At 41.2% G+C, this 12,977-nt stretch overlaps 1 protein-coding gene across 2 annotated transcripts in view; it reads right to left on the reverse strand.

Moving 5' to 3' along the window:
- Positions 1-12,977, reverse strand: part of LOC310876764 (mRNA-capping enzyme-like) — a 98,798-nt gene that overhangs the window by 84,343 nt on the left and 1,478 nt on the right. Inside the window, exons 2-8 of one of the 2 annotated variants that reach the window (XM_083790409.1) lie at positions 10,373-10,482; positions 10,148-10,251; positions 9,916-10,004; positions 6,923-6,998; positions 5,627-5,888; positions 3,713-3,822; positions 2,547-2,648 (exon numbers count right to left, since the gene is read on the reverse strand). In XM_083790409.1, coding sequence (XP_083646535.1) covers positions 2,547-2,648; positions 3,713-3,822; positions 5,627-5,888; positions 6,923-6,998; positions 9,916-10,004; positions 10,148-10,251; positions 10,373-10,482 — 853 coding nt within the window. Of the gene's footprint in view, positions 1-2,546; positions 2,649-3,712; positions 3,823-5,626; positions 5,889-6,922; positions 6,999-9,915; positions 10,005-10,147; positions 10,252-10,372; positions 10,483-12,977 lie in introns of those variants that run through there. The other variant, XM_083790410.1, reaches the window with a different exon arrangement.

The following is a 12,977-nucleotide window of genomic DNA, read 5'->3' on the forward strand; positions in this document are numbered from 1 at the left end:
TTAAGACTTACAGGTTTTCCATCGGACCGAGTGGCATAGGTGATGCGTTCAGATGACATTTTTCTGTCGCACTGGCATGCAAAGGCTTCTGGGAAATTGAGGCCCAATGCATTCCAATGGCAATGCGCTATGGGTGGCTCTGTCCTATGCTCTTTGTTATTGATCGGCAGTTTGGTTTATTTTTTAACACGACAACAAAGGCCCAGGCGGTGGCTTAACCGTCTGGGCACCCGACTGGTAATCCAGTCGCAGTGTGCCGCGGGTTCGACTCCCGAGCCCGACACGGCCTTTACTGCATATCTTAATAAAAATAAAAAAAGGATTACAAGTGAAAAAGTTAAAAACTAGGCAGTCAAATGGGGATTGCAAGGTTTTAATCCTGCAGTCAAACTGTTCCCCAACATCCCTAACCGTAAGAAAAGTGTGCATTGTATGCATTAAACTGTGCACTGTACTGCTCCTTGAGCGACATCATACAACGAATCACCAGTGTGATTAGTTTCTGCCATTTTAATTTATGCTCTGCCGTACGATGCCGCCATGTGCCATAATTGGCAGATCTACAAGATCTGCATCTGCAAAGCATTGTTGTGAACTTGACAAAGTTCACACAAGTTGACATGAAAGTATAAATTAAGCTGAACATAGTTACTTAATTGTCATGATTTTTTGATCTGAGCTAGGTTTAAAACATCTTTAACAAAACAAAATCACATAACAAAATACCAAAATATGACTTTTGCAAAGAATGGCTTGTTCAATGACCATGGCTCAGATACGTTAAAACGGCCAACATTATGCATTGCCTTTACAGCAAAGAGTGCAGCCAAAGTATGGCTGTGAACCGTGTTTTTACTGTAAAATTCTGGATGTCTTCAACATCCAGAATTTTAACATTAAAGACCCTGAGCTCTGAGCTGTTGTATGAGCAGCCAGCAGTCCCCTGTGTTTCTCTCTTTGACTCTCACCATCTCTCCCCCATATGTCTCTGTGTGACAGACAAATGTTCAGGGTGCATATTAATATTTTTGGAACCCTGCAGACAGAATCTAAATTATTTTGAAGTGTTGTCAGAGCTGTCAGAGCCCGAATATGCTTTTAAGAGATAGCAACGATTCTCCTTCATCTCATCTTGCCCCGTCAAAAGAAATCTTTACGGGAATATTAAGGAAATATTACGCAGCTCTACTGGAGGCTTACTTCTGTGAGAATAAATTAATATTCTGTCTCTTTCTCTCTCCCTTTGGTAATCGAAGAACTTGGGGTGTATTTCTGTTGACTAGACACTTCCAGTAACTGGAAGGAAAGCCGGGGCTTCGGCGTCACACACTGTACTTTGAAAGCAAGTTCTGAGTAAATGTTGAGTCATTGAGACCAACAGAAAGTGACAGGTAAGGTCAGATAGTGGCAGCCCAGCACACACCATTAGTACTATCCTGGTCAGGTGCCAGTTCCGTACTCTGCACATCTCATTCTTACAGGAAATTAAAGTGCCAACATGTAAAATTCTCAAAATTGATGCAAGTTCATGAAATATTCACAAAAGTGGTGAACATTTTCCAACCAACAGAAACCGAGAAGGATGTTGGTAGCAGACAAGTGGAATACTAAAGCACATTCCCCTTCAAGGCTACCCTCTGGCAGATCAAGCGAAACGAGACGAGACCACTCAAAGTGGTTTCAAGAATGGACGTCTAGTTGCAGAACTTCAAAATTCCACTTGAAACACTTTCCTACTTACTCGAAATGCCTGCAATTTAATTGTATATACCGATTTTGAATGCTGGCATTATAATGCTGTACCGTCAATATCACAATCACCCAAACTTATCAGAATACATGATGGAAAGCATTAACCTGTATGGCAGTGCATCATGAGGTTGCTTATGCAAGAGATGTTGGTTTTATGAACAAAATGTGTCATTGGGGAGAGAGCGAGAGAGAGAGAAGAATCTGTGACAAGAGCAGATTTTAATTATATTTAAGTTAAATGACCTGGTCTGCCAGTCTACAGGTGGTTTCAGGTCATCCCAAATAAATATTTTATCATCCCCAAAAGCTCAGTCTTGCATGCTTATAGACACCTCTCGTGCAAGCATTGGATATTGTACCCAATTCATTCAACTAACGTGGGAACAGACACATGACGATAATTCTGGGGATGACACTTTGAGTCTCTATGCTGGCAATTTATATATATTTTTTACCCACTGGTATTACAAGGGAAAAGGAAATTTGGGTTACAGACGGTTAAACACAGGCGGCCAGTTGAGCCATTGCGTAATTACCACCTCCAACTCCTCAGAAGAATATAAAACCAACTCAGAACAATTACATAAATTAAAAAAACCTGCAGGAACTATAGAAACAATGTTGGTATTCATCTCATGGCTCTGACTAATTACACCTGGACAAATCTCTCGGGCATTCTTGTACATGCTTTGTGAATATCCATGGGGCAGAGACATGAAAAGACGTGAAGCCAACCTGCATTCACATTAAAGAATGCAGATTGACATCTCAAGGCTGTAATAAATGGGACCCACCGTGTTCCGTCAGCCTTCCAGCTGACCTTGTAGGGATTCTGCTCCAAAAAACGGAGGTTCCTCCTGTCCATGGACACTGGCTGAGCGCCAGGAAAACCAGACCTGGAAAACAGAGGATTGGACAAACTTACACACAAACATCTTAGTTTGTCGATATATTTAATTTGGATCAATGCAATCCAAATGCCCAGGGGCTGATCTTCCAAGAGTCTATCAGTTTTTGATATTGGGACAACCTGTTAATGAGTACCTGCCATTTGTCTCTTTATTGGTAGGGTAAGTTATTTTCTTTGGTTAAATTAAGTGTTAGAAAGCTCTATATTGTGTACTCAATGTTATAGAATGTATAGATAGAGAACGCAGTCAGGATACAGATTAAACAAGTGGAATTGTAAGTGATGACACAAAGAAATGAGCAGCCAAAATTGGAACTGGAACCCTGTAACACAAACATTGAATGCCATTGACAATGAATGGCCAGTTTTAAGTATTTGTGCAAACACAAACATTGAATGCCATTGACAATGAATGGCCAGTTTTGAGTTTGTGTAAACACAAACATTGAAGACAAAAGTGAGGACGCAAATTGTGATTGGCCGGATTGAGATGATGTATGATGATGCATTATCACTTCACACGGGTATGATTTTTTTAATTAAAGAGCTGGAGAGACAGGGAGACCCCTGTTACTGAACAAACACTCTATATTATAGCAATGATTACTATCACGATATAATAGTGATTTAACATTTTAACAAAATAACTTTGTTTTAACCAAAAAATATCACTTACCCTACCTTTAAGTGTGTTGTTTTGTGGGGACAGGTGGACCTAATTAAATAGTTGCATGCATATACACAAATAAGAAATGCTACTGGTGGAAACAGTGGGGACTCAGATTTAATGGCGTTCTGTGTTCTGAGATGGAGACAGTATAGATTCTACGCTATATCATTAAAATGGCTCCAGCAGTATAGCTGTCAAGGGGAAAAAAGGAAAGTCTATTCTCAACTCCAGTGCCTGCCTGTCTTATAAGTGTGATGATCTAAAAACGGAGTGGTTCAGTAAGCATGAGTCACTCGCAGAGTCGCAATACAATACTGTATGCCCACGTACTCTCACACGCACGCATATGTACGGCATGAGAAAGCAGCGAGGTGCCTTACTTTTCCCATTCGGCGAACTTCTGACATTTGGTTTGACATTCTCCCAGTTTGGGTTGTGTGGTGACCTGTGTGACGCCCTTCACTGTGACACCCTCCAGGAACACGGCACCCTGGGAGGCGTGGGGGAAACAAAGAAGAGGAAAAACATTAACCAAGACAGCTGCAACCCATCTAAACTTTCAAGCACCAAACTGCAAATGTCTTATTTTTGCACTTTTTGGGTATAAGTGTATAACTGTGTCCTTTGTTCCACAACGCGCCTGAGCTGAGCTGTCTGTTGTTTGTTTGTTTGTTTTTGTTTTTCCTGTCTTGTCTTTGTCATAAAATGAAAAAATCAATAAAAATATATCAATATAAAACAAGACAGCTGCACAGCCTCCGTACAGGTGAAGGTGAAGGTTCCCCAAACAGTTGTTATTTATCCGTATACGAAAAGAACAGGAATCCTTGCTTCAGCTGTCAGGAAACGCCATCATACTGCCTTTCCAAACTTCTTAACTAGTGCTGCTAGTTCTCTACCTATTCTTTTACCAGAAGTGCAGAAGCTGCATAACTTTAAAATTGACACCTTCGGCTCTAGTCGACACAACATTCTGCAAGGAATAGCCAATCTACAAACTCAACACGTTGCGACAGCAAAGAGATTTTATGTAGATGGAAAAAAGGAGGTGACCAGTTATACACCTCTAGGACGGAAAACATAGTGTGTCAGTGGTTGCTCGGGTGGCGCAGTGCTAAAGTGTCTGCCAATCACCGTCGAAGTTGTGGGTTTGAATCCACCATTGTGCTTCCGGATTTGTCAAGCATCTGAAGGATGGGAGGGAGGGCGATAATTGTTATTGGATGTATTAGTACAGGCTTAGTATGAGGTATAAAGTACAGCAGCCTTGTGTTCCTAAAACAGAAACATTGGGTATTGTATTGAGTAAGACTGACGTTATGTATCTTTCAGGACCAGGACCATTACTCAATGGCTCTGGTCTCAGCCACCGCGGTAGATATTTTGACATTCTTGAATGTTGCCACTACTGTTGGAGCAGCCATAAACTACACAGGTTCATCCCGATGTTCTGGGCCTCTTTGTAATGTTAGCGTTAGTAAAAAGCAGGTAAAAGAGTAACGTTTGAGGCAGACTAACATCAGTCACTTTTCGATTCACTGTAGTAGACGCTTGGTGCGGGGAAACCGCAGATGGAAATACGTAGGCTGCGACCATGAGACCCGTTACGGAATCGGTCCATAGGATTGCCACGTGAAAATGAGATATAGTGTGTATATCACAGATTTTTCTATTAAAATGATGAATTAAAAACATGAATAGTGCAGGTAGAAGGCACAATCCACTGTTAATTAGGGTGGCCATAAGGGGGTTACATGTTAATGACTGAGGATGAATGAGCATTATGCCACTTTTTACACCACAGATTCCCAAAGAGCTCCAGCAAAGTTAAAATGAAAGAGTCAACACTTCTAATTCTACCACTCTCGCTTGGTGGCATTAATGAAATATTTAACTAAAACGCAGTGAGTTACTATTTCACATGCAGCTGGAGAATCATGGCAAGAAAATGATGGCTGAATGTTGTAAAAATACACCGGGCACGTCCTACATGACTGAACACGGGAAGTGGATCATTTAGTGGAGAAAGCGTACTGCTGGGCTCTGCGTCAACATTCTCTGCATGAGACCCAGAGACATGCGGATCAGGGAGGCATGGATGCGGTATTTTCCCTACTTCACCACATGGTCCCCAAAATAGGCAAACAGTTGGCAAAAACAGCAGATCTACAAGCTCAGTAGGTGTTGTGAGTTTGTCGGTCGACAAAGATATGTAGTTGACCCCCTGGGGGTCAACTACATATATAAGTATAATGCTTTAAGTAGGGGGGGAACTCTCTCTCTCTCTCTCTCACCAGCTTTAATCTCTCCTTCCTCCGTTTGCCGGGCGCCGACCCAGAGGAGCTGGGGGCAGACGGAGACTCCTGACCAATCGCGTTGCCGTCGTCATCCTCGTCCTGTTCGTCTTCATCGTCGTCGAAGCACCACTCCGGCAGCTCGGGGGCAGGGGGAGCGTCATCCACGTCGCCATAGCGACGAAAGAGCTCCTTGAGGTAGTCTCCCTTGTAGATCCCTGGGGCACGGGACTGGCCGAAGGCAGCTACAGCCGCCTCGACGCTGTGACGAGAAAGAATATGCAATTTAAAATAAGGCTCAGCTACTTTTGCCATTTTTTAAATGGGGCTTGGATGTTAAACAAAACAATACATTACAAAATGATATACACTGGTACTGTACATTAAAACTTCAAAACCTACAGTCTGGTGTACACTGACTGTGCCTGCACTGCAGCAGTTTATGGATAGCTTTATCTTTTAAAATACATAATTTTAATATTTTGGAATTGATGGCTCATATTACTGGAGAAGCCTGGGAGTTAATTTATCCATTTGAAACGCTACAAATGTAATCAAATGGACAAATTATGGATTTTACAGGATATTCCACTGAGATGTGGTTGTAGGGGTAACCCTGGCCATATACGCGGTTTGTTTTCAAATTCAGATTAACCAACTACAGCATATTAAAAACATGGCAGGCAAGGCACCCATGGATCTGTGCACAGAGCCATGGGTGTGCCAATGTGCAAGCATACAGTATTGAATCCGAAATCTAACACACCCATTATTATTAATTGTAGTAGAGCTGCTCGGCTGTGTTGCTTACATCACTAGAAGGCCAGTTTACCATGCCGTTTTTAACCTGAACTGGAATAGACTACTAAAGCAGAAGCTGCAATCTTTCCCAGACTCCCTCTACTGTTCCACCTCTGCCTTAAGACAACACCACTGCTGTAAATTATTCAGCACCCCTGGAGTCTCCAGCTTGGTTCTGTCTCCACTAATCCAGCGAGCCTCTTCATGAAACGTGACTTTATCTTTAGTGACAGCGTCTCACATCAAGTCATCACACATATATAGAAGGCATCGACAGGGGCCGATGGGCCACAGCCTTCACTGCAAAGCGGTGCCCTAGCAGGGGGTGGGGGGGGGGCAATGATGTAAGCAGCTGAGGGAGAGCCCACACAGTGTGGTTCATGTTGTAGTGCATCAGCGTTGTTCTGACATGGGCTGACGAAAATTGAGGAAAAAATGCGCCCTCCTGAGGGAAGACAGGCACCGAGACTGATCCAGGGGCGTGACGTCAGTTACCTCCAGTCCATCTTCTCTACCAGGTATGCACACACCAGGAAGCCTGTCCGGTTGAAGCCGTGCGTGCAGTGGACCCCTTGGAAAAGAACAAAGAGACACCAGTCAAGACAATTCCATATTGCATGCAAAATCACATTAAACTTCAGCAGACGCCCTCGTCTAAAGCGAGTGCATCAATTGATTACATTTGGCCTCAGCAACATTACATCGCTACCTACCACCTGTGTTATCCTCCCTCTGCCTTCAATTCATCCTGATGTAATGCAAACTGCAAAGATGGCACGGTAATTTCAAAAGCCCCAGTGAATTTAGCATGAACATATCCAGTTCAAAGCACTCCCCTTGGAAAATCAATAAGTTGAGATGCAGTGAGGCAGAAAGTCAGTCAGTAGCCCCCCATGCAACCCTTGTTCATCTACAGATCTGACACCAGCCTGTAGACACAGTGAGACTTATTGACTGATGGAACCCTGGGGAATGTTTGGACAGGAGAGCAGCAGATTCTATAGTAATGGGGTGCAAAACAGTTAAATGATTTAGATGAATGGATTTGAATAAAATAATCGATTTTAGGGGGGGAAATGGTTTTTTTCATCTTGTTAAACACCAGCTCGCATTGTATGTTGACACGACACTGTATGATGATGTATAAAACAGGGCTAAGGAAATGTGTCTTAACTCCACCACTCTTTGAAACAGAGACATTTAGCCTTAGACATCAGGTATTTTGTAGCATGTCTGACGGGTGCAGTACGTTGTTCAGACTAGTCATTGGTCCGACAAATGACAACCCACCTCATCTCCTAACGACCTAACCTAACCATAACCGCAAGCACGGGAGCAGACGCTAGTACGACATGGGGACGCGTGTCAGACCGTCTGAATTACATGCGGTCCCCATGTCTGACAGGTCAATGATAAATGAAATCAGACAGAGGGAAGATAAGGGATGATAATGAAGATGCAGTCAACTAGTCGAGGGAGGTGATCAGATTTATGAGCATGGCTGTCTAATTTGGTCTCATGCAGAAAGACAACCAAGAACAATCCGATCGGCAGGTGGCTGGGGAGAGGGCATTGCTAAAATGACATTAATATATTCTGCTGTGAGGCGTAAACAACTTAATTTGCAACATTAGGTAGACGACTAGAGCAATAGTCCGCAGGCAAGAGTGGCTCTGGGCTCAGAATGGTGGAACAGAGAGCTCTCTGCTGTCCTGGGTGTGAAAGCACAACTCTAACGGCCATGACGGATTAGTTGTGTCCCCCAAGGCTGGCCTAAGGCACTATGTACCACCAAACATCACAATAAACATTTTGTTCAGATTTCACACACATCTAAAAATGAAATACAAGATGTCCGTTTTTCTTACTGACTGAAACTGTGTTACTGACTCAAACACAAACGCATTCATATGAGAGCAGTATACTGTAAAATAATTTTATAAAGCCATTAAGTCTTGGAGGAAAAACAACATCTACATGGGTTTTTTCCACAGCCAACAACAGTAGGATTCATTTTAAGCAAAATAAATCACAATAGCCCATTCCTCAATGATTCCCAATTTCAATTACTGTATGCGACAGGTAAAACCATTCACAAATTAATTTATTTGTATTTGTTTAACATAATAATCTGTTATTAAGGACAGTCTTTCAACTGCACCTCTCAAGGTTACTGGGGCATTAGTATTCACACAGTATGGACTGGAAGCCAGCATACTCAACCAGGACCATAAATTTAAATTAGTTATTGCTTAGGCAACAAAATTCTACGCAGGCAGCCTTAATTTATTTCCTGTTTGAAGACACTTCTCTTTTTTGTATCTTTCAAACATTCACTCGTCTGTAACAGAGCAGAACATGTTTGGAATCCAATCCCGTCATCTTTTTGTCTACAAGTCAAAGCAAAAATCTATTTACTAATTTGCTGTGTAATATATATTGACCCAATCCCAGAATAAAATGATTTAATTCAAGTAAAGAGCAATAAATAATATAACCAGTAAGACGCCCTGAGAAGCGAGAAGCCGCATGCACGAATCCGCCTGGGTGACGGCAGACTGCTGGGCAAGGGCTGGCACTTTGGCATGGGGGGTCAGATCAACATATGGAATGAATTATGTACTGGCCATATATGGAGCGTGTCTTGAGTGTACAGGGTTTGATGAGGTCAGATCAACATATGGAATGTCAGAACAGGAAGGACGGGTGGGGAGGGATCAACATATGGAATGTCAGAATCGGTCAGCTCAATATGATATATGGAGATCTAAGGGTTTGAGGTCAGATGTAGAGTTGCTGGCCGACTCCATATACAGTATGCAGATCTAGGTGATGTTCCAGTCTTCTCCATGTATGGTTATCCAGGGTGGCGTGACGTGTCACGAGGCGTGACCATATATGTAGGCGTGATGTCACAACGCGTGACCATATATGGAGGTGTGATGTCACGAGACTTGACCATATATGGAGGCCGACCAACTGACGGGAGATGCAGGCTTTCATAGTAAATGCGACCTACGGTCACAACTGGTGCATCCCTAACACCATTGAATGACTTCAAGTTCAATAAAAGAAAAACTCAAAACAATGTCAAATGTCTATCCTTCGATCCTACGTCTTCTGGTCCCTTACAAATTAACATGTGCAAAATACAAATACTGAATGAAAATAATCAATGGATAAGACATTTGGTACAAAGCAAACCTGATACTCGGGAGAATAGTATTGAGGCAATGTTATGTAGCAAAGTTAACTTGACCTTCTAGCTCCCTCTAGTGCATCTCAAACTCAATGACATGAGAAGGAGTGCAATATATTCTCCATAACAAATCTACCTCCAATCACTCCAGGTCATCATCCCCACTCAAAATCCACAGTTCCAACAACCTTTCTAGTCTTATTTGCACACGAAGAAAAACTATTTTACAAATTTGAAAATCAAATTGATTATATACTACACTCCAAATACCTGGCTATGGCTGTCTTACCAATTAATTCGGTTGGATTTTTCTCCATGAAGTGGTCACACAACCGGATAAACATCTCTGTTGTCTCTGGCGATGGACTCTCCCCATGCCTAAACAGAGTTAGATGGCATTTTAAATACAAAGCAGTAGTAGGTATAGTTGAAAATACCTCAATTTCACACTGAACAACATACTGAAGACAAATACTGAATTCTAGCAATCATTTGAGTCACATGAATGAATTCATTCATACCCTTTACATTGAAGCTTCATATATTTTATGCCTTCTTTTTCAATATCATTTCGGTCATAAAACCGAGTCGTGTTTGTTAAGTCAATGAGCAAGCCCATTTTTACCTAGAAGAGAGAGACACCAAATGACAAAAAAAATAGTTTAGTGTTAACAGGGCTTTATTTTTTGTTTCACAATAACAGTGAATTACACATCAAATATTTTTACATCATGAAAATTGCTTACCTTAAGACTTTTTAAATAGTTTGACAACATGCTTGGATGGAACCTGTTCTCTTCTGGAACTTTGTCATCATATTTTGGACCCAACATTGTTTTCATCGGCAGGAATTTACCTAAAAAGGAATGAATTAACACACAGTGGGACAGTGGTTATTACTGGGATGTGTCGATTTTCGACTTTTATTTTTAATATATATTATAAAATAATTGTAATGACTTTTTCAAAAACATTATAAACCTTACAGTTTAAAAAAAGTTTAAAGGATCATATGTTTTCCAAATAGATAGTGACACTGATAATGTTACTGACAAGCACACAGCCCCAGGTGTTAATTGTGTAATCATTCAACCGTATTTCAATGGGTCACCACATTTGGTGTAACCCCGGGTGACCGACTGACGGTATAACTGATCTTGTTTTGTTTGCAATCATTTTATGCACATGGGCAACGTGGCAGAGATTGAAAGACGACGGAAAGGTTACCTTTTAGTAAGGCCGACCGTGGACTTATTCACAGTCACTGTTTAATAGTGAAAGGAGGAGATCAACGCAATGCAAATAAGCCATGGTGGAGCCCAGCTGAGCACAGCACGGGTGCACAACACTCCAGTAGGTCGCCCCATGCCGAATCGCCAATCAAGTTAAAATGTCTTGTCTCGAAACATAAATGGGAGACAGACTTGGGATGCACCTATGATGATGTGGATTGGGAGATAATTTTAGAGAGAGCTCAGAGGGTTCTGGTTTCCGCCAAACATAGACAGATGCAATTTAACATTTTTCACAGAACTTACTTTACTCCGCTCAGGTTACACAAGATTGATAGAAGCATTTCCCCTATGTGCCAAGATGTAAGATAACAGAAGGCTGCCTATTACATAATTATGTTATGGAACTGCCCACTTTTAATTGATTATTGGAAGTTCATCTTGTCTACTGTCTCTGATATCATAGAGGTTGAAATACCACATGATCCAAGAATTTGGTTACTGGGTGACGTTACATTGATCAACACAAATTTCAACAAAGCATACTTTGTGTTACTCGCCAGTACAGCTGCGAAGAAAATCATCTTGGTTAATTGGAAATCTGAAAAATCACCTTCACAGAGACACTGGCTGAATGAGCTTTCATCATACTGTACCCCTGAAAAGATACTGTACAATGTAAGAAGAAGGCCTGCTACTTTTGAAAAAATATGGGGCAGGTTCTTTGAGGTTCTACCTTCAATATCTCCTCTGGGTTGATTTAGTTTGAGTTTTTATTTATATTGTTATTTTCATGTATTTATCCGAGTTGTTGCTGTCAAGAGGTGTTGTGTACAATACAGAGTAATGAGAGCTGTGTAGTTTTCCTTTCTGGGGTTGGGGTGGGGGGTGGGTGGGGGGGGTTTGTTTTTACTGTTTTTTGTCTTTTCTTTTTTGAGTTTGTCTTGTCTTGTTTAAAAAAAAAAAAAAAAAAAATCATGATTCTGTAACTCATTGTGGTAAATATCTGCATTATCAATAAATAAATCTTAAAAAAAAAAAAAGTCTTGTCTCGGTTCAGCCAAGGAATGCACAGTTGCACTCGTCTCTCAACTGTTGCGCAAAAAAACCCCAAAAAGGAGAACATCGATAAGACACATCGAGAAATGGTAACGACACTAAATACGGAGTCGGTCAAATCCCTAGTGATTATATGAGGGACCCTGACTCCAACACCAGGTTGCACCTGTCCTTGCAAGATGAGCTATAGGTTAACAGATTTATTTATTGATCAAAACAGAATACCTGGTGCGGGAAATAAAGAGCTACATAGTTTACAGTTGGTAAATGCAATGTCAGATATTGCAACAAGGCTGCTCTTCCTTTTGTTTGCATTCTCAATTTCTCGGTTCAGTTCAGAGTGTACATGTGGGGCTATATCTTGCGCCACCCCTTAACCCTTATCCCTAAACTTATTTGCCATTTTTTACTATTTTAAAAAACCTTTTAAAATAGTTCAAATAGCACAACATGTAGATGTAGATCGGCTAGTCTGAATTACTGTGTTATGCGAGGGTTTTGCTAGAGAAAAACCTGTCAGGCAAGTACAGGTCATGTACCTTTTGGGAGAAATACAACAATGTGCGAACACAGAAGCCAGATTTGTGAACTGTTGCGATAATAGGGTGGTTCTATTCCATTGGTTAACCTTCTAAGGACTACTGCCTGTAACGAGTAGACCTAGACCTACTGTACATGTAAGCAGAGCTGCTACTTTTACACACTTAAATTTGAGGTATTTTTATTTTGAATACAATTTAAATAGATTTGAGGAAAATGTGCTGCTTTTTGTCCCAAAATGACTTCAAAAGATTGCTGCTATTCGTTTAAAAAAGCTTCATACCCTGTACATATAACATCTATATAACAATGCCATCTGACATAGCTCTGTATACACAATGCTGTACCCCCTCCAACTGTATACTTTCCCATTTTCAACTGTTTTATTATATTTTGACACTTGCTTTGGCAATGTAAACGTATGTTTTCTCATGCCAATAAAGCTCCTTTGAATGTGGATGTCATTTACATTCCAGTAAATAATCAACACTGTGCACTCCCTCTTTTGCAAAGTAAATTA

This window comes from Protomyctophum parallelum, assembly GCF_964188405.1.
Source record: "Protomyctophum parallelum genome assembly, chromosome: 19".
NCBI lineage: Eukaryota > Metazoa > Chordata > Actinopteri > Myctophiformes > Myctophidae > Protomyctophum > Protomyctophum parallelum.